The sequence below is a fragment of the Pongo pygmaeus genome, chromosome 13 (genome assembly GCF_028885625.2).
Source record: "Pongo pygmaeus isolate AG05252 chromosome 13, NHGRI_mPonPyg2-v2.0_pri, whole genome shotgun sequence".
NCBI lineage: Eukaryota > Metazoa > Chordata > Mammalia > Primates > Hominidae > Pongo > Pongo pygmaeus.
The window spans coordinates 57809113-57827230 of NC_072386.2; the positions used below are offsets into that span (position 1 = coordinate 57809113).

Sequence of the window (18118 nt, forward strand, 5' to 3'; positions counted from 1 at the left end):
AATTTTAAAAATAATTTTATATGCGTCTTGTAATCAGTAATAGGATGCAAAGATTTTTTTTTAAGGTAACATTGCTCCTCTTCCCCCATTGTCTCTGTCATCTATAGTACTCCCTGAGGTAGTTCATGTTATTGCAAGGGTGTGTATCATCCCAAACATATTGCTTCCACATACATATATCAGCATACATATATATATATGTATAGCATATATATATATGAGCACATATTAATATATGCCCATGCACATACAAGCATGTTTTTGTTAATTTTTACTGAAATGGAATCATACTACATACTTATGAACAAATTGCTTCTTTCACCTCATGCCACTTATAATTGTTATTCTACAAATCAGTACATATAAAAAATATATATTTACATATGTAATACTCTATCTTTCTGTTATAATTTTCTGCATGCACATGTATGCATATACATATATTTATAAACAGAGAACTTAATCTAAACAGGATTTTTTTGGGGGGGGGGTGATATGGTTTGGCTGTGTCCCCACTCAAATCTCATCTTGAATTCCCATGTGTTGTGGGGGGACCGGGTGGGAGGTAATTAAATTATGGGGGCAGGTCTTTCCCGTGCTGTTCTCGGGATAGTGAAAAAGTCTCACGAGATCTGATGATTTTAAAAAGGGGAGTTTCCCTGCATAAGCTCTATTCTCCTGTCTGTTTCCATGTGAGATGTGCCTTTTGCCTTCCACCATGATTGTGAGGCCTCCCCAGCCATGTGGAACTGTAAGTCCAATAAACCTCTTTCTTTTGCAGATTGCCCAGTCTCAGGTATGTCTCTATCAGCAGCATAAAAATGAAACAATACAGTAAATTGGTACAAGTAGAGTGGGGCACTGCTGAAAAGATACCTGAAAATATGGAAGCAACTTTGGAACTGGGCAACAAGCAGAGGTTGGAACAGTTTTGAGGGCTCAGAAGACAGGAATATGTGGGAAAGTTTGGAGCGTCCTAGAGACCTGTTGAATGACTTTGCCCAAAATGCTGATAGTGATATGGACAATAAAGTCCAGGCTGAGGTGGTCTTAGATGGAAACAAGAAACTTGTTGGGAACTGGAGCAATGGTGATTCTTCTTATGTTTTAGTAAAGAGACTAGCAGCATTTTGCCCCTGCCCTAGATATATGTGGAACTTTTAACTTGAGAGAGATGATTTAGGGTACCTGGCAGAAGAAATTTCTAAGCAGCAAAGCATTCAAGAGGTGACTTGGGTGCTGTTAAAGGTATTCAGTTTTATAAGGGAAGCAGAGCATAAAAGTTTGGAAAATTTGCAGCCTGACAATGTGCTAGAAAAGAAAATCCCATTTTCTGAGGAGAAATTCAAGCTGGCTGCAGAAATTTACATAAGTAACAAGGAGCTGAATGTTAATCCCCAAGACAATGGAGAAAGTGTCTCCAGGGCATGTCAGAGTTCTTCATGGCAACCCCTCCCATCACAGGCCCAGAGGTTTAGGAGGAAAAAGTGGTTTCGTGGGCTGGGCCCAGGGTCCCTCTGCTGTATGCAGTCTAGGGACTTCATACTCTGCATCCTAGCCATGAATGAAAGGGGCCAAAGTACAGCTCTGTCTGTTGCTTCAGAGGGTGCAAGCCCCAAGCCTTGGCAGCTTCCACATGGCTTTGAGCCTGTGGGTGCACAGAAGTCAATAATTGAGGTTTGGGAACCTCCACCTAGATTTCAGAAGATGTAGAAGTTTGCTGTAGGGGTGGGTCCCTCATAGAGAATCTCTGCTAGGGCAGTGTGAAAGGGAAATGTGAGCTTGGAGCCCCCAGACAGAGTCCCTACTGGGGCACCATCTAGTGAAGCAGTGAGAAGAGGACCATCGTTCTTTAGACCCCAGAATGGTAGATCCATGGATGGCTTGCACTGTGCACCTAGAAAAGCCACAGACACTCAATGCCAGCCTGTGAAAGCAGCCTGGAGAGAGGCTGTACCCTGCAAAACCTCAGGGGCAGAGCTGCCCAAGACCATAGGAACCAACCTCTTGCATCAGCATGACCTGGATGTGAGACATGGAGGCAAAGGAGATCATTTTGGAGCTTTAAGATTTGACTGTCCCACTGGATTTCAGACTTTCATGGAGCCTGTATCCCCTTTGTTTTGGCCAATTTCTCCCGTTTGGGATGGCTGTATTTACCAAATGCTGTATCCCCATTATATCTAGGAAGTAACTAACTTGCTTTTGATTTTACAGGCCCATAGGTGGAAGGGACTTACCTTGTCTCAGATGAGACTTTGGACTTTGGACTGTGGACTTTTGAGTTAACACTGAAATGAATTAATGCTGAAATGAAGTAAGACTTTGGGAGATGGTTGGGAAGCCATGACTCATTTTAAAATGTGAGAACATGAGATTTGGGAGGGGCTAGGGGTGGAATGGTATGGTTTGGCTGTGTCCCCACCCAAATCTCATCTTGGATTCCCATGTATTGTGGGAGGGACCCGGTGGGAGGTAATTGAATCATGGGGGCAGCCCTTTCTCATGCTGTTCTTGTGATAGTGAATAAGTCTCATGAGATCTGATGGTTTTGAAAAGGGGAGTTTCCCTGCACAAGCTCTCTTCTCTTGTCTGCTTCCAGGTGAGACATGCCTTTCACCTTCTGCCATGATTGTGAGGCCTCCCCAGCCATGTGGAACTGTAAGTCCAATAAACCTCTTTCTTTTGCATATTGCCCAGCAATGTGAAAACAGACTAATACAGTGGGAGATTACTGCTCCATACCCTCTTTGTCTGCCAACCATATCACCTCTCCTATTTCCTCTCCCCAAAAGGTAACCCATGTTAACCTCTGATTATGATCAAATAATTATATGTATTTATTTATATAAATACCATTCTTTATATATTTTGAACATATTAATGCATACACAAGTGTGCTAAAATTTGTATTTCTACTGCTGTCACCATCTGTAGCTTGTATGATTTACAGAATTTCATGAACAAAAATACATGAAGTAAAAGGAACCATTATGATGTAAAAGCATATAGATTAATAATATTCTGCTTACTAACAGTTTCTTTTTTCTTTTTTTTTTTCCTTTGGAGATGGAGTTTCTCTCTTATCGCCCAGGCTGGAGTGCAATGGCACGATCTTGGCTCACTGCAACCTCCATCTCCTGGGTTCAAGCGATTCTCCTGCCTCAGCCTCCCGAGTAGCTGGGATTACAGGAGTGTGCTACTACACCCGGAAAATTTTTGTATTATTAGTAGGGACGCGGTTTCACAATGTTGGCCAGGCTGGTCTCAAACTCCTGACCTCAGGTGATCCACCTGTCTTGGTCTCCCAAAGTGCTGGGATTATAGATGTGAGCCACCATATCTGGCCTACCAGTGGTATTACCCAGGAATATGAATAGCTAAGCTATACTTTAGGCACAAACCAGCACTATTATCCAGATGCAATATGTGAACTCATCTTTCTTCTAGCATCAGTTCAGAATTAATTTTAATCTGTGTATTGTATACTGCTGCCAAAAACTCACTAACCACAATTAAATTATGAAAGTACATGTGTAAATTTATGGATAGCAATACACAATCCAAAATATGAGTTTGCTATAAAAATACAGTATATGGGTAGAATCATATTAATTATAAGTAACCAGAACTGTTAATAAGAAATTAATATTAAAATATATTGAATTTGATATTTCCATAACTGAAATAAACTAATTTAATAAGTGATTTTAACAAGTCTAAAATATCAAAGGAGAATAAGAATAAAGTTTATTATTAAACATACAAGCTATGGCTAATCAACATACTTTCTTATATTTCTTGATAATATGTTGAATTTACTTTCGAGCATGTTTTGAAGAGGTAGTTAGTCGATCTTTATGTCCCTTTTGAAGATATGATGAAATAGTTACATCTCTATTATGGAATAACATGAAGTGGTTTAAAAAATGAATGATGTATGGTCTGGCGTGGTGGCTCACACCTGTAATCCCAGCACTTTGGGAGGCCGAGGCAGGTGGATTATCTGATGTCAGGAGTTCAAGACCAGCCTGGCCAATGTGGTGAAACCCCGTCTCTACTAAAAATACGAAAATTAGCCAGGTGTTGTGGCGGGTGCCTGTAATCCCAGCTATTTGGGAGGCTGAGGCAAGAGAATTGGCTGAACCTTGGAGGCAGAGGTTGCAGTGAGCCAAGATTGCACCATTGTACTCCAGCCTGGACACCATGAGCAAAACTTCGTCTCAAAAAAAAAAAAAAAAGATGAATGATGTATTTCTAATTCTAGTGAGAAGGAAAGAGTATCAGTGCATATTGTCAAGTGAAGAAAGCAAGCTCCAGAACAAAGCCTATGTATGTTCCTATTTATTAAAAACAAAAGCCACATATGTATACAAATGTACTCTATCTTTCTGTTATAATTTTATGAATGCACATATATGCAAATACATATATTCATATACATAAGACTTAGTCTAAACAGGAATATTCTTTCAGGAGGGAATCTTGCTTCTCCTACAGAAAAATACCTAACATGGCAGGGGCAAAGATAATATTGGACCAAAAAAATCTGGACCTATGTCTATTAAATTGCTCACAGTGTTTATGTAATGTCGGTGAAGGGAAGTAAAATTGAGGTTAGTGAAAGAGACTCCACGTTTTACCCTAATACTTTTCTACTGTTTGAATTTTTAAAATTATAATACATTCAGGTATAATACATAATTTATATATAAATACTATATATATACATACACACACATATATATGTGTGTATATATATATTTTAATAAGAAACAAGGTCTTTCTCTCTCACCCAGGCTGGTGTGCAGTACAGTGAACATAGCTCATTGTAACCTCAAACTCCTAGGCTCGCGTGATCCTCCCACCTCAGCCTCCTGAGTAGCTAGGACTACTGGTGCATGCCATCATGCCCAGCTAAGTTTTAAAATTTTTGTAGAAACAGGGTCTTGCTATGTTGTCCAGGTTGACCTTGAACTCCTGGCCTCAAGAGATCCTTTCCCCTCAGCCTCCCAAAGTGCTTGTATTACAGGCATGAGCCACTGCACACAGCCTACTTATATTATTTAAAAAACAATTAATCAAATAAGTTGGTTAGGATTAGTTTCAGTGGCATAAACAGAAACTTAAACAATGTGAAAGCTTATTTCTGTCTCCTTCTGCCAGGTGAACACAGTGTTCATCCCCTCAGGAGGACACAGCTTTTGAGGTACCATCTTGGAAGCAGAGACCAGCCCTCACTAGACACAAACTTCCTGGCACCTTGATTTTGGACTTCATAGCCTCCAGAACTGTGAGAAATAAATTTCTATTATTTATAAATTAGCCAGTATTGGATATTTTGTTATAGCAGCACAAAAGGTCTAAGACAATGACTGAAGGACAGAGCTATAGGACTCAAAAGACCCTGGTCTTGAAGCCAGAAAGACCTGGCTTTGCCAGTAGCATGGTATTTCAATTAAGTATGATTAAACATTCTTCGAGGGAATAGAAAGTGGAAGGAAGAATGGAGATGGATCATTTGTTTCATGCCTTTTGTTTACATTTAAGGAATTGTGAGCAGGTGCCTATGGATTTTGGAATATGCTTCTCTAACACTATAAAAACTAGAAAGTGAAACTTATAGCCACAAATGTCAGTTTGAAATTTCTAATGACAATAGAAGAAATTATTTAGACTCTCTCCTAAACTATTACACCATAAATCATTGCAAAACATTTTTTTCATTTTTCCCAACCTCCACTCCTGTCATTCCGCCACTCCTATAGTATCTAAAAAATAGTTTCTTGTAGAGAGATTGGTGCACCACTCAACTTGTCAGCTTGAGGGCTTTGAATGGTGTTTTCTTTTTTTTTTTTAATTTCATGGCAAGCTGACTTACAAGTGACTCAACTGTAAGCTAAGACTTATTAATAGCATGGTTTAACCACCAAAGATAATGAATTCAAACAATGTTACTTACAGCCTTTAATGTCACAGCCCCTAAAAACATTGAAATGTACATTTTTCACCTGCTAGTCATCTTCAATATTCTGGAGAGGAAATATTCTTTCCTGTCCTTACAGTGGTTGTATATCTTAAAAGAGGACTATATGACACTTGAATATTGATATTCTACCTTAACCAAAGCAGTCACAAGAATACAAGCCATTGACCTCTGGCCTTTTAGATATGTTCCCAACAAGTTCATGTGTACCCAATGAAAAATGTTAAATAAACTGATAAACTTTAAACATTTAAAAACATTTTATTTATTTACTTGCCACAGCTAGATAAGAGGAACTGGGTTAATTTTGAAACTCTCAGTTTCCTTTCTTCTAAACCAGTAGCTATTGCTGGCCACTAGTATGTTGTTTCCTTTGCAGGAAGTTGCAAAAATGAGAAAGAAAGAAACAAAAAACAAAACCAAGTTGGCATTATTTTTAGCTTTCTTCTTATTTGGATATAGCTACGGTTCTTTTTCTTATGGTGATTAACATAACTATTCAAGAGAGAAGAACAGAGCAAAGGGGAGTAGTAGGGAATTAGTAGGGAATTGTGCCAAAGGACATATGGCAAGGTTATTGTCAGAAAGCTGAGCTGCTGAAATCCAGACAGTTTAAGAGCTTATCTGCTCTGCTCTGCTCCCATCTAGGAGGACTCCTACTACAATGCAAAGACTCAAGTTTCACCTTAATTAGGTCTTTCCCAGGCCAGGTATTAGTACCCTTGGGAAAAAAGTTTAAGCTTCTCAGCTTCAGATCTTCCTCTGAATGTTAGCACTATGTTAATTAGCACAGTGGTACCTAACCCTTTGAGGGTCCAGGATTGTTTTAATGGTGAGTGATTTACAAACTGAGTTTAAAATAGCAAGGAGAATCCAATTTTGCAAAATTTCATTAATTCTGCTTAAGGAAACAGTATATTATATTAGCTTAGATCAGGAGTTGGGAAACCATAGCCTGCTACCATGTATTGTATAAACTGCAAATGGTTTTTACATTTTTAATACATTGGAAAAAAATTAAAGAAGATTATTATTTCATGATGTGAAAATTATCCATGTTGAAAGGAAAACTTTAGAGTTTAATTGAGCAAAGTGATTTGTGAATTAGGCAGCCCCCAGAACCAGAGTAGGTTTGGTTACAGCTGAGCATTTGCCTTATTTGAACCTGGTTTGAAGAGTTGGCTGCCTGTGGTTGGCTGAAGTTCGGCTGCTGTGATTGGCTAAGACTCACCACTTGTTACAAGAGTAGATTACATATCAAGTTTTACATATCAAGTTGAGTTATAGTTTTTTATGTACTGGGAAAACTTTAGGGTAAACTTAAAATATGTAAGGAGGCAGCTTTAGGCCACAATGAATTTAACAATTCCTCCTTTTAGTCAACTTCTCAATTTTGAGAGGAAGATTAATTTTGAGGTTGCCCAAAACTTTAGGCATTGACATCACTTTTTATCATCATAAATAGAGTTATTTGGTCTCTAATCCCATTGGAAAATAGCAGAACACTGGGTTTTGTAAGGTGGGAACAAGGAAACTACAGAAAAAAAAACTGATTGGTTAACATCAGATTACTTTTTCATTTTTTTGTCACCCAGGATGGAGTGCAGTGGCATGATCTTGGCTCACTGCAACCTCACCTTTTGGGTTCAAGCAATTCTCCTGCCTCAACCTCCCGAGTAGCTGGGACTACAGGTGTGTGCCACCACACCCAGCTAATTTTTGTATTTTTAGTATAGACGGGGTTTTGCCGCGTTGGCCAGGCTGATCTTGAGCTCCTGACCTCAGGTGATCCACCCGCCTTGGCTTTCCAAAGTGCTGGGATTACAGGCATGAGCCACTGTGTCTGGCTGAGATTACTTTTTTGTAAGCAATCTGTTGCGACTTTGGATTACTTTTCTGTAAGGGATAGAGCAGAGGGGACTTCCTTATTATACTGGAATCTCCTGTTTTCAGGAGAAGAAAAAAAAAACTCATCTATTTTGGGACCTGCTTTTTAAAGTTTTAGTTTGATTTTGTGGTGCTTAGCATGAGTGACTCCATTTTGGTTTGGTCTGGTCTGCTTGGGACTAGTGCAGGAGCTCAGTCCAAAACAATGGCCTCTCATAATTTTGTTTAATACATGAAATTCAAATTTCAAACTTGTAGACATTTGCTCTCTCTCTTGTTATATAAGTACCTACACAATGTCCTCAAATTTGCTTTTTGATCTGTAAACACTAAGGTATTTATCATCTAGTTTTACAGAAAAGTTTGCAGATCTTCTGGTTTAAGAGAGCAGGAGATTTAGTGTCAGGCAGGGTTGGATTGAGCTCAAGGGCTGCCATTTACTGACTGTATGACTTTGAGCAAGATATTTATCTTTTCTAAGCCTCAATTTCCTCATCTATAAAATGGGCACACAAATAGTATTTACCTTGGAGAGTTAAATGGGATAATGCATTTAATGTGCTTAACACAGTGCCTATCAGATGCTTAGGGGCTCAACACATTATTATTGTTATTGTTGTGGTTTTACCCTAAAGTAAATGAGACAAAACAAAATAGAAAAGCTAAATGAGGAGGAATTTTTAAGTTACATCAGAAACTGTAATAGATCCTAAAATATTATAATTAAGAAATTTCGTACTTATTTAAAAAGGCATTTTCAATTTAATAACAATGAGAAAGCTTCACTCAGAATAGATAACCCTCTTATAAGTAAAAAAAAAAAAAAAAAAAAAAAAGCCCGGCGCGGTGGTTCATGCCTGTAATTCCAGCTCTTTAGGAGGCTGAGGTGGATGGATCAGGAGGTCAGGAGTTCAAGACCAGCCTGGCTAACGTGGTGAAACCTCTTCTCTACTAAAAATACAAAAATTAGCTGGGCGTGGTGGTGCATACCTGTAATCCCAGCTACTCAGGAGGCTGAGGCAGGAGAATCGCTTGAACCTGCGAGGCAGAGGTTTCAGTGAGCCAAGATCGTGCCACTGCACTCCAGCCTGGGCAACAGCGCAAGACTCCAACTCAAAAAGAAAAAAGAAATAAAAATAAAAAGTCATGCCCAGCTATTTTGGGAGAACTGAAATTACAAATCTATCTGAGAAAATAAAATGACAGGACTCCACAGAATCCATGGATAAAAATTTAACTGAAGAGGAATATGGAACAGACTAAAGGAAAAATTTTATCAAGCTGTAGTCTTTACACTTGTACCTAAGGCCAGAACTTGAAACTGCTGAAGACAGTGTTTCTCTACACATGCACACAGGCACCCTATTGTGATGCACAGATAGGTGTTTATTTCTTTTAAGAATAGCAGCTTTATTGAGATAAATTTCACATATGATACAGTTCACCAATTTAAAGTGTACAATTCAATGGTTTTCGGTATAATCAGAGTTGTACTACCATCACCATAATCAATTTTAGAACATTTTCATCACCGCCCAAAAACCACTGTAGTCTCTCCCCAGCCCTCCACTCCTGGGAACCATTAATGTAGTTTCTGTCTCTATAGATTTGCCTATTTTGGATATTTTATATAAATGGAATCATACAACATGTGGTCTTTTGTGAATAGCTTTTTTCACTTACCATAGTGTTTTCAAGATTGATTCATTTTGTGGCAGGTGTCAGTCCTTTTTCCTGTTTATTGCCAAATAATTTTCCATTGTATGGATAGATCATATTTTGTTTATCCATTTGTCACATTTTGGTTGTCTATCAGTTGATAGATATTTGTGGTGCATTTAATTTTTGGCCAATGTGTAAAACTTATTTTGTTCTCACTGAGGCTACATATTGTTACAACAATGCTATTTGGTCAACTTGACTGAGCTGGCCTCATAGGTTACAGGTTGCTCATTGTTAGAGATGAGACTTTAGACCAGACTGGACAACATAGTGAGACCCTGTCTCTACCAAAAAGAAAAAGAAAAATTAGCCAGATGTAATGGCATATGACTGGAGTCCCAGCTACTTGGGAGGCTGAGGTGGGAGGATCACTTGAGCCCAGGAGTTTAGGACTGCAGTGAGCTGTGATCGTGCCAATGCAATCCGTGCTGGGCAACAGAGTGAGACCCTGTCTCAAAAAACAGAAAGAGAGATTTTAGTATAACATTCAGCCAGTGCCATATTGGGAACCCACAACAATGTACTTTAAAAAATAAAAGAAGGTGGTGAGGACTGTGATAGCTGCTATTCAGGCAGTAATGCAGTGCTGAAGGGACATCAAGCAAATAGTGTGATGCCTGTGGGTGCAATGTTACTCCTTCCCTTAGGTTGCCAAAAAAATCAATACTTCATAGCATTCCTGAAACGAAAAAGCTTATGAACCATTGTGTTTAGGGCGTAAGCTATCTATTTTGGGCTGCCCATCACAGCTTCTCTCCTTTGGTAGAATAAAGTGAACTGAACCACCATGCCTAAGGTATTTGCCTCATTTCTTCCTCAGCTGATTCATGGTTACATTGTCAAAGCTGGCAAAGCATTCAAGACCTGATTTTTCAGACTGAGTGTATGTGTGAATATAATATACTCATTTGCACAAATATCAACCCTCTGCCTTAACTGTGTTCTGCAAAAGGTGTGACAAATACTTTCAAGTTATATATCCTTATCAGTAGAACTAATGGAATATACACAGTATATTTTATGGGGAATTTCAGAGAAGGAAGGAAAAGTCAACCTTTTATTTGGCATCGGGACAGTAGTAAAACATTCTACTTGTGCATCAGATAGATTTTTATGACCTAACCTGGACAAGCAACTTAACTCTTGGTGCCTCATGTTTGAAAGAGGGGTAACACTTCACAGGGTCATTCTAAGAATTAAATATTGCCAAAACACATGAAAAGATTCTCAACCTTGTTAGTAATCAAGGAAATGCAAATGAAGATCACAATGAAGTCTTCTTTTGTACTCAATTGATTGGTGAAAAATGCATGTCTGATAATATTGACATACAGACCAATGAGATCTCTTATAATTTGCTGGGAAAATGTATCGATTTGTACAAACATTTTGAAAAATAATTGTGCATTTTCTTGTAAAGTAAAACATTTGAATAATCTAGGACCCAGCAATTCAACTCTTACACAGACACCCAAGAGGAAGTTGCACACACATACGTCAGGAAAAATGTTCATAGCAGCCCTGTTCATAAGAGCAAAACCTGGAACAATTGAGAGGAAATGAATAAATTGCCGTGTAGCCACACAATAGAATACAAGACAGCAGTGATGCTGAAAAATATAGCAAGCCTCAGGAGTTTATATATTATATGGATAATTTCATGAAGTTCAAAAACACCCAAAATTAAACAACATATTCTCTAAGTACATACATGGTATATGTGATAAAACTAAAAAGAAAACAGGGAATGATCAGCAATCCAGAACTAATTTTGTTACTATCTTATGGGGCAGGCTGTGGATTGGAAGCGGGGGCGGTGCACATAGGTACGTGTAACTTACTGGTAACGCTCTTAGGTTAGGAATGAGGTCAAAGGAGTTCACTATAAATTTATATTAGAAAGGAGGGCTATCTATGGATTAGTGATGAGAGTGTCATGCACCAGCAAATATGATTAATGAACTTAGGTTACCTGAGGTCCAAATAAATAATGAGAAAAAAGTAAATAAAAGTGATGCATGAATACCAAAAATTTCGAATCACATATATAATATGTAATAATAAAAAAAGAAAAAAGTGTCACTGGTTATCCTTCAGGTATAAAAATTACAATTAAAATTGTAATGTTATAACCTTCCATTCTTTCCCCTATGAATTAAAACTTTTTTTTTTTAACGAGACTAAAAAATCAAGTTGATAAAGTCTATGCCCTGTGGGAACTGGTTAGGTCAGGCTACCCACTCCAGATTTCCAGCAGGCTGGCCTCAGCCCTACCTACAGCCAGTAGCTTAAAGGCTCTAGGCGCCAGTGACACCTTCAGACAGGTGGTCAGCGCGCCCTAAGGGCTCTCCGCAGCGTCGCTCAGGTTCACAGAACACGCCCAGAGGCGTGTCCAGCTTTCGTCGGGGAGAGCCCACCTCCCCAGGGGGTGTGGCTAAGGGACGAGGCAGTTCTCGTCCAGAGCCCAGGTAATCCGGGCGGGATCAGCTAGCGTCGCGATGTGATGACGTCAGGCCCTGGCCAGGCCTGGAGTGGCGTGCTGGGCGTGCGCGGCTGCGGTACGCCGTGTTGGTCCCAGCGGTTCAGCTGAGGTAGGGACGTGCTGTAGGTCGGAATGTTACCGGCTGTTGGATCTGTGGATGAGGAAGAGGATCCTGCGGAGGAGGATTGTCCTGAATTGGTTCCCATTGAGACGAAGCAAAGCGAGGAGGAGGAAAAGTCTGGCCTCGGCGCCAAGATCCCAGTCACAATTATCACCGGGTATTTAGGTAACTAACCATCCCGGTCACAAAATGCCTTGAACTCTGGTGTCCTGGGATTTTGGGGGCTGCCGGTGCCTCTTCTCCTGAGGCATTGGGGCCTCATGATCAAGAGCAAATGTCTTTGAGGTAGGGGCTGGGTCACTTGCTCCTCGTATGGGTTACCTCTCATCTTGGGAGTTTAATGATGCCCGGTCCCTTCTGCGTTAGATTCCCATTTCTCAAGTGAGATCGAAAGTTAGCCTTTGAAACAAGGCTTTGAAGCTCAGACACGCCCCCCTAATTATCTCTGTGACCTCTTACCAAGTTATCTTACCTTCCTGACGCTCATCTACCTCACCTGAAAATGGAAAAATGCCTGTCACCTGTGAAATAGGGCCGGAACCACCTACCTATTGCCATTAAAGGATGTCCCGTCTGTAAAATGCCCGACACGTGGGGCTTTCCTCAGTAGATTCCCCTTCCCCACGAGCCAAAGTCCTCCAGCCAGTTGGCGGGAAGTGCACCTATCTCAAACACTTTTTTTTTTGAGGTCTGTTTGTAAACCACTGCGTAGGAAGTAAGAATAAAATCTCTGTCCTCCAAGACTATTTCTCAAACTAAGAACGTTTAGGAATGTACAGGGATACTTGAAACCACAAGTTTGTGAACTTGGTAGTTTCGTGCAGGGCGGTTTATGCACTTACACTGGAAGTTTCTTACTGGAAAAGTTTGAGAAATATATTTTTAAACCTTACAGTTAAATAGAAGGGCTAGAACAAATATATGACTGTATTAGAAGTTTGGAAAAAGTTAAGAAATGTAAATAAAATGATACTGTTTCTGGGAAATAATATTCCTAGGTGTTGCTAGAGACAGGTACAGACTTGGGCCACCTCATGACCTTTTATGTAAAAATAAGAAATAACTGCCTTTGTTTTTTTTAAAACTTTGTAGACTGTAAGTTTGTTCCCGTTTTTTCCTCGGAAGTAATTTTAGAAAGGAATTGATTTTTGGCATTTTCCCACAGTTATTCAGAGGCTGCTCTACTGAGAAGATGAACAAATTTCTTGTCCAAAACAATGTATTTCAAATATGCCCCTCAGGCCTTTCCCCTGTTGCTCACTGGTAGGTCAGTAGATCATTGGAGAAAATGATCTGAAGCTCAGGAGTGAGGACTAATACCAGCAACCTTGTTGCTGAATCTAGGGATAGTTTCACTCCTATCCCTGACAATTTTCCCTTTTTGAAACACTGTTCCTTTGGCTTCTGTTACATTTTTCTTCTGATTTTTCCACCAGCTTCTCTGGCTTCTTTTTAAGGCTCCCTCCTCCTTCTCCCTTTGTCCATCTTTAGCTACACACCTGTGTAATTTCTGTTTTGATGTCCTACAACTTAAAACTTAACATGTCTGAAACTTCATCTGTTACCATCCTCCCAAATCCTGCTCCTGTGATCCCAACCATTTGGAATACTCCAAAAGCCTCCTGACTAATCTGGCGTCTTGCTGCCCTTTAATTTATTCGCTGCATGTTAGCCTTAATGATCTTTATAAATGTCAATCCGATTGCGTCACACCTTTCAGTGGCGTCCCTATGGGTTAAAATTCAAATTCCTTAACATGAATTACAAGGACCTGTAGGATCTGGATCTTGCCAACCTTTCCAGCCTGCCAAATTGGCCCCGCACAATGAACTAATGTTACTTCAAAGGTGCCAAGTATTTTAGCCCCTTGGAATAGGTACTTTTTTACTGTGACTCCTCTGGCTAGATGTCCCTCTTAGGTTCTCCATAGCATTTTGTACATCTCCTGTTGAATATGTCACCCTGTGACATAACTGCCTCCTTATTCAATGAATTCCTCTCCATTCCCCCCTTCCCTTAATATTTCTAAGCTCTATGAAGGCAGAGACTGTCTTGTTCACTTTTTCACCAAGGCCCAGCATAAATCTGTAACGTATTAGAAACCTGCGAATGAATGAACTATGTCTTAAAGTGTTTTTTTTTTTCATAATATGGTTAAAAAGCCCTAGTAAATCTTCTCTTAGACGATTTCTTACATTCACCCTTTCCTTTCAGTTTTCACATCACTGCCCTGTGAAACACTCATGTTCAGGGCCTCTGTCTCAGGCTTGGACTGGTTTTAAGATTTTCCTCATTGCCCTAAGTCAGTCTCTTCCATTCTATACTTCATATTTTTGTGATGTTGAGCTTCCTAAAGTACTCTAAATATAAGCCTTCATCTCTTAAAAAGCTTTGAAAGGAATTTGACCTAAAAGATATTAATATCCTAATACTCCATAAAATCTTCCTAGTTATAGGAAGATCTAGTTATATACTAGAAAACTTAATGTATTTCAGAAGACATGTATAGCCTACATGTAAAAGTTTTTAGCAGCACTGTAATAGTAAAACACTGGAAATAAACCAAATGTCCAACAAAAAAAAGGTAAAGAAATGATATAGTCATACAATTGAACTACAATACTATGCAGTTAAGATTTTCTTTTTTTCCTCTATGAACTTTAGTGTGCACGGTTCACAAGACTATTTTTTTTTTCTACTGGAGATTGACATATTGGGTTTCATATGCCACCTGCTGGATAAAGTTGGTATAGCTTTATGAATTTATCTTACTGAACATTCTGTCCATTGTTGACACTACCTGGCTGTATTCCCCATTTCATAAAAACTTTTATAGATTGTTTAAAGCGTACTATAAGTAGCCATATAGTCAGCCTGAATTTGCGTCTGGTTAATGTTGAAATAAAAGGTCATTATAAATAAAAGATTGTGTGTAAATTTTAGGGAAGGTTAGGCTAGGTTGAAGAAACTGTTTCAACTTGTAGGAGTATTTGTAAATATTTATAAAATTTTATGTCTACATAAAGTATTTTGCAACAGGTTTCAAAGGATGCTTTAATCTTATCCTCTAGGATATTCTATACTAAAATAATATATGAAAAATAGCATGCAAATTCTCAAAAAATTAGGATTCTTTATATGTTTTTTGTATCTTTAAAATTATTTTGAATTTTTTTATTTACAAAAAATATGTTTTATAGGTGCTGGGAAGACAACACTTCTGAACTATATTTTGACAGAGCAACATAGTAAAAGAGTAGCGGTCATTTTAAATGAATTTGGGGAAGGTAAGTAAAGTTCAATAAATGTCATGTTGCAAGATTTTATGTGACTGTTTATTCCTCTGGTGAATTGATATTCCATATTTAAAAATGAAAATGCAAGGTATTGTATTGATGTGGGTAGCTTTAGAAAAATTAGATTAATTTCTGTTAAGATTTATATGGGTTGAGATACTGAAATTCGTTTTAATAAAATTTTGTTTTGTATAACTTTGGAATTCTTATTAACAGAATTAAACTAGATTTTTACATGAAATAAATGACTCCAGAAGTAAAAATCTAGACATATGAAAAAACGTTTATTTTTTATTTTATTTTATTTTTTTTGAGATGGAGTCTCTCTCTGTCGCCAGGCTGGAGTGCAGTGGTGCAGTCTCAGCTCACTGCCACCTCTGTCTCCTGGGTTAAAGTGATTCTCCTGCCTCAGCCTGCCGAGTAGCTGGGACTACAGGCGTGCGCCACCACGCCCAGAAACTTTTTGTATTTTTAGTAGAGACAGGGTTTCACCATGTTGGCCAAGATAGTCTTGACCTCCTGGCCTTGTGATCCACACGCCTCGGCCTCGCAAAGTTGCTGGGATTACAGGCGTGAGGCACCATGCCTGGCCAAAAAATGTTTTTTTTAGGAACTAGAAAGGCACTTTTGTATGGACTCTATTGCAACTCATGAAAAATATTTGAAAATGCTTCTGTTATTAGTTAACTTTGTTTAATGTTTATTATCTACAATGCAGTTAAAACTCAATATTTTAAAAATAAGGTAAACATATGGTCTTTATCCTCATGTATCTTAAATTATCTGTGAAAATAAGTGTGCTCAACTTCTCAACTCAAATATTAAACTGTAGTAAAAAAAAATAGCACTAGACACAACACTTCTGTTATCTTTATAGGAGTTTTTCTTCATAAGTATGAATTGTAATCAAAGCTCACTTCTAGCCAAAAAACAATATCTATTAAACGATTTCTTTTAAAACGTACTATTTTTTTCAGTTGTAAAAAGTAAAAGAACTAGGTTTTATGAACAGGATGGGAAGCCAGTTATATTTGATTTCTGATTTTAATAAACTAAAGAGAAAAGTGCTTTTTAGGCAAAAATCCTGAGATTTCTAATAACAGACTGTTTTTTTCATCATCTTATTAAATAACCTGTTGCACACTGATTACATTTATTCTTACTATTTTCTTTATTTTTTCTGGATCATTTTCACAATTTTATTTTTCACAGCATTCTCAACACTTTCCTTCATGTTTCATTAACGTTCTGTATATAGTCCGAATTCTGTAACAACGTCTTTAGAAGCTCTTTATTAATACCTAGCTGAAATATAAAAAATATGTAAGTGTAAAACTACTCAATTTTATGGGGGCTTATTTGCTTACTGGACTTTTAGAACTTCACCGTTTGGTATATTTCTTTATTAGAGGAAAAGTAAAACATTTAAAATAATTCTTACAGATAATGAGCATTTCAAATATAGTTTATTTTTTCTTAAGTAAGTATTGCTAGGAAAATATGTGAATTTGACTAAAAGTTTAGTTGTTTTTTTTTTTTTTTTTTTTTGAGATGGAGTCTCACTGTGTTGCCCAGGCTGGAGTGCAGTGGCACAGTCTCGGCTCACTGCAACCTCCGCCTCCTGGGTTCACACCATTCTCCTGCCTCAGCCGCCCGAGTAGCTGGGACTACAGGCGCCCGCTACCACACCTGGCTAATTTTTTGTAATTTTAGTAGAGATGAGGTTTCATTGTGTTAGCGAGGATGGTCCCGATCTCCTGATCTCGTGATCTGCCTGCCTTGGCTTCCCTATAAGTTTAATTTTTAAATGAGCACATGGTACACTGGCCAAAAACCTTCCTCAGGATGAACTAGGGTTTTTACTCATTGGGAATATTCAGCAGTTTGTCTAACAGAAACAATTTAGAAGAAGAATGAAAAGAAAAAGATAGATAAGGCAGTCTCTTAAGAGGTTGAAGGGCATACAAAATCCAGTATATAAAACATACTAGTCTATTTAGAAAGTTTACCCTGGACAAGAAAAAAATGCCTTCAAGATAGCTACTTTATTAAGAAATGGGGGTGGCCAAGTAAGAGGCCTAAGGAGGAAGTCGGTATGTTTATCAGTTTAGGATGTGTCTTTTTCAGGGCTTAAGTCATCTTAAATAAAAGCTAAAATAATGTAGTGTACTGTAATTTAGATATCGAGGCTGCATGAATAAAATGAAAGAATATAAATTATAAAATGCAGTTTCTGCTTTAATATCTCCATTACTGAGTTATCCTCATCTTTGTTTTTTGTTGGCTAATGGACATAAGCTAAAGAGTGCTGCTTGTTAATTATTCTAGGAAGTGCGCTGGAGAAATCCTTAGCTGTCAGCCAAGGTGGAGAGCTCTATGAAGAGTGGCTGGAACTTAGAAATGGTTGCCTCTGCTGTTCAGTGAAGTGAGGAATGTGTTTACTATGTACATGGTTTACTAGAAATGTTTATTGATTATATTTCCAGCTTTAATTTTCTTGAGTAATTTAACTGAATTTACACAGTTTGTTTCATTGTATTTTCAAACAAATAGAAAATAAACTTATTAGGAAGCATTTTCTTAAAGTGTTTCTTGCTGTCTTTTCTATCTGCTCTAATGTTTTG

The 18118-nt window shown here is 38.2% G+C and overlaps 1 protein-coding gene across 4 annotated transcripts in view; it reads left to right on the forward strand.

The window, feature by feature from the left end:
- Positions 1 to 5205: 5205 nt before the first annotated feature.
- The window catches only part of LOC129043977 (zinc-regulated GTPase metalloprotein activator 1C), a 58799-nt gene continuing 45886 nt past the window's right edge, over positions 5206 to 18118 (forward strand). For 2 of the 4 annotated variants that reach the window (XM_054501438.1, XM_054501440.1), the window contains exons 1-3: positions 12032 to 12363; positions 15399 to 15485; positions 17823 to 17919. In XM_054501438.1, coding sequence (XP_054357413.1) covers positions 12210 to 12363; positions 15399 to 15485; positions 17823 to 17919 — 338 coding nt within the window. In that variant the 5' untranslated portion in view covers positions 12032 to 12209. Of the gene's footprint in view, positions 5294 to 12031; positions 12364 to 15398; positions 15486 to 17822; positions 17920 to 18118 lie in introns of those variants that run through there. The other 2 variants (XM_054501441.2, XM_054501442.2) reach the window with 2 other exon arrangements.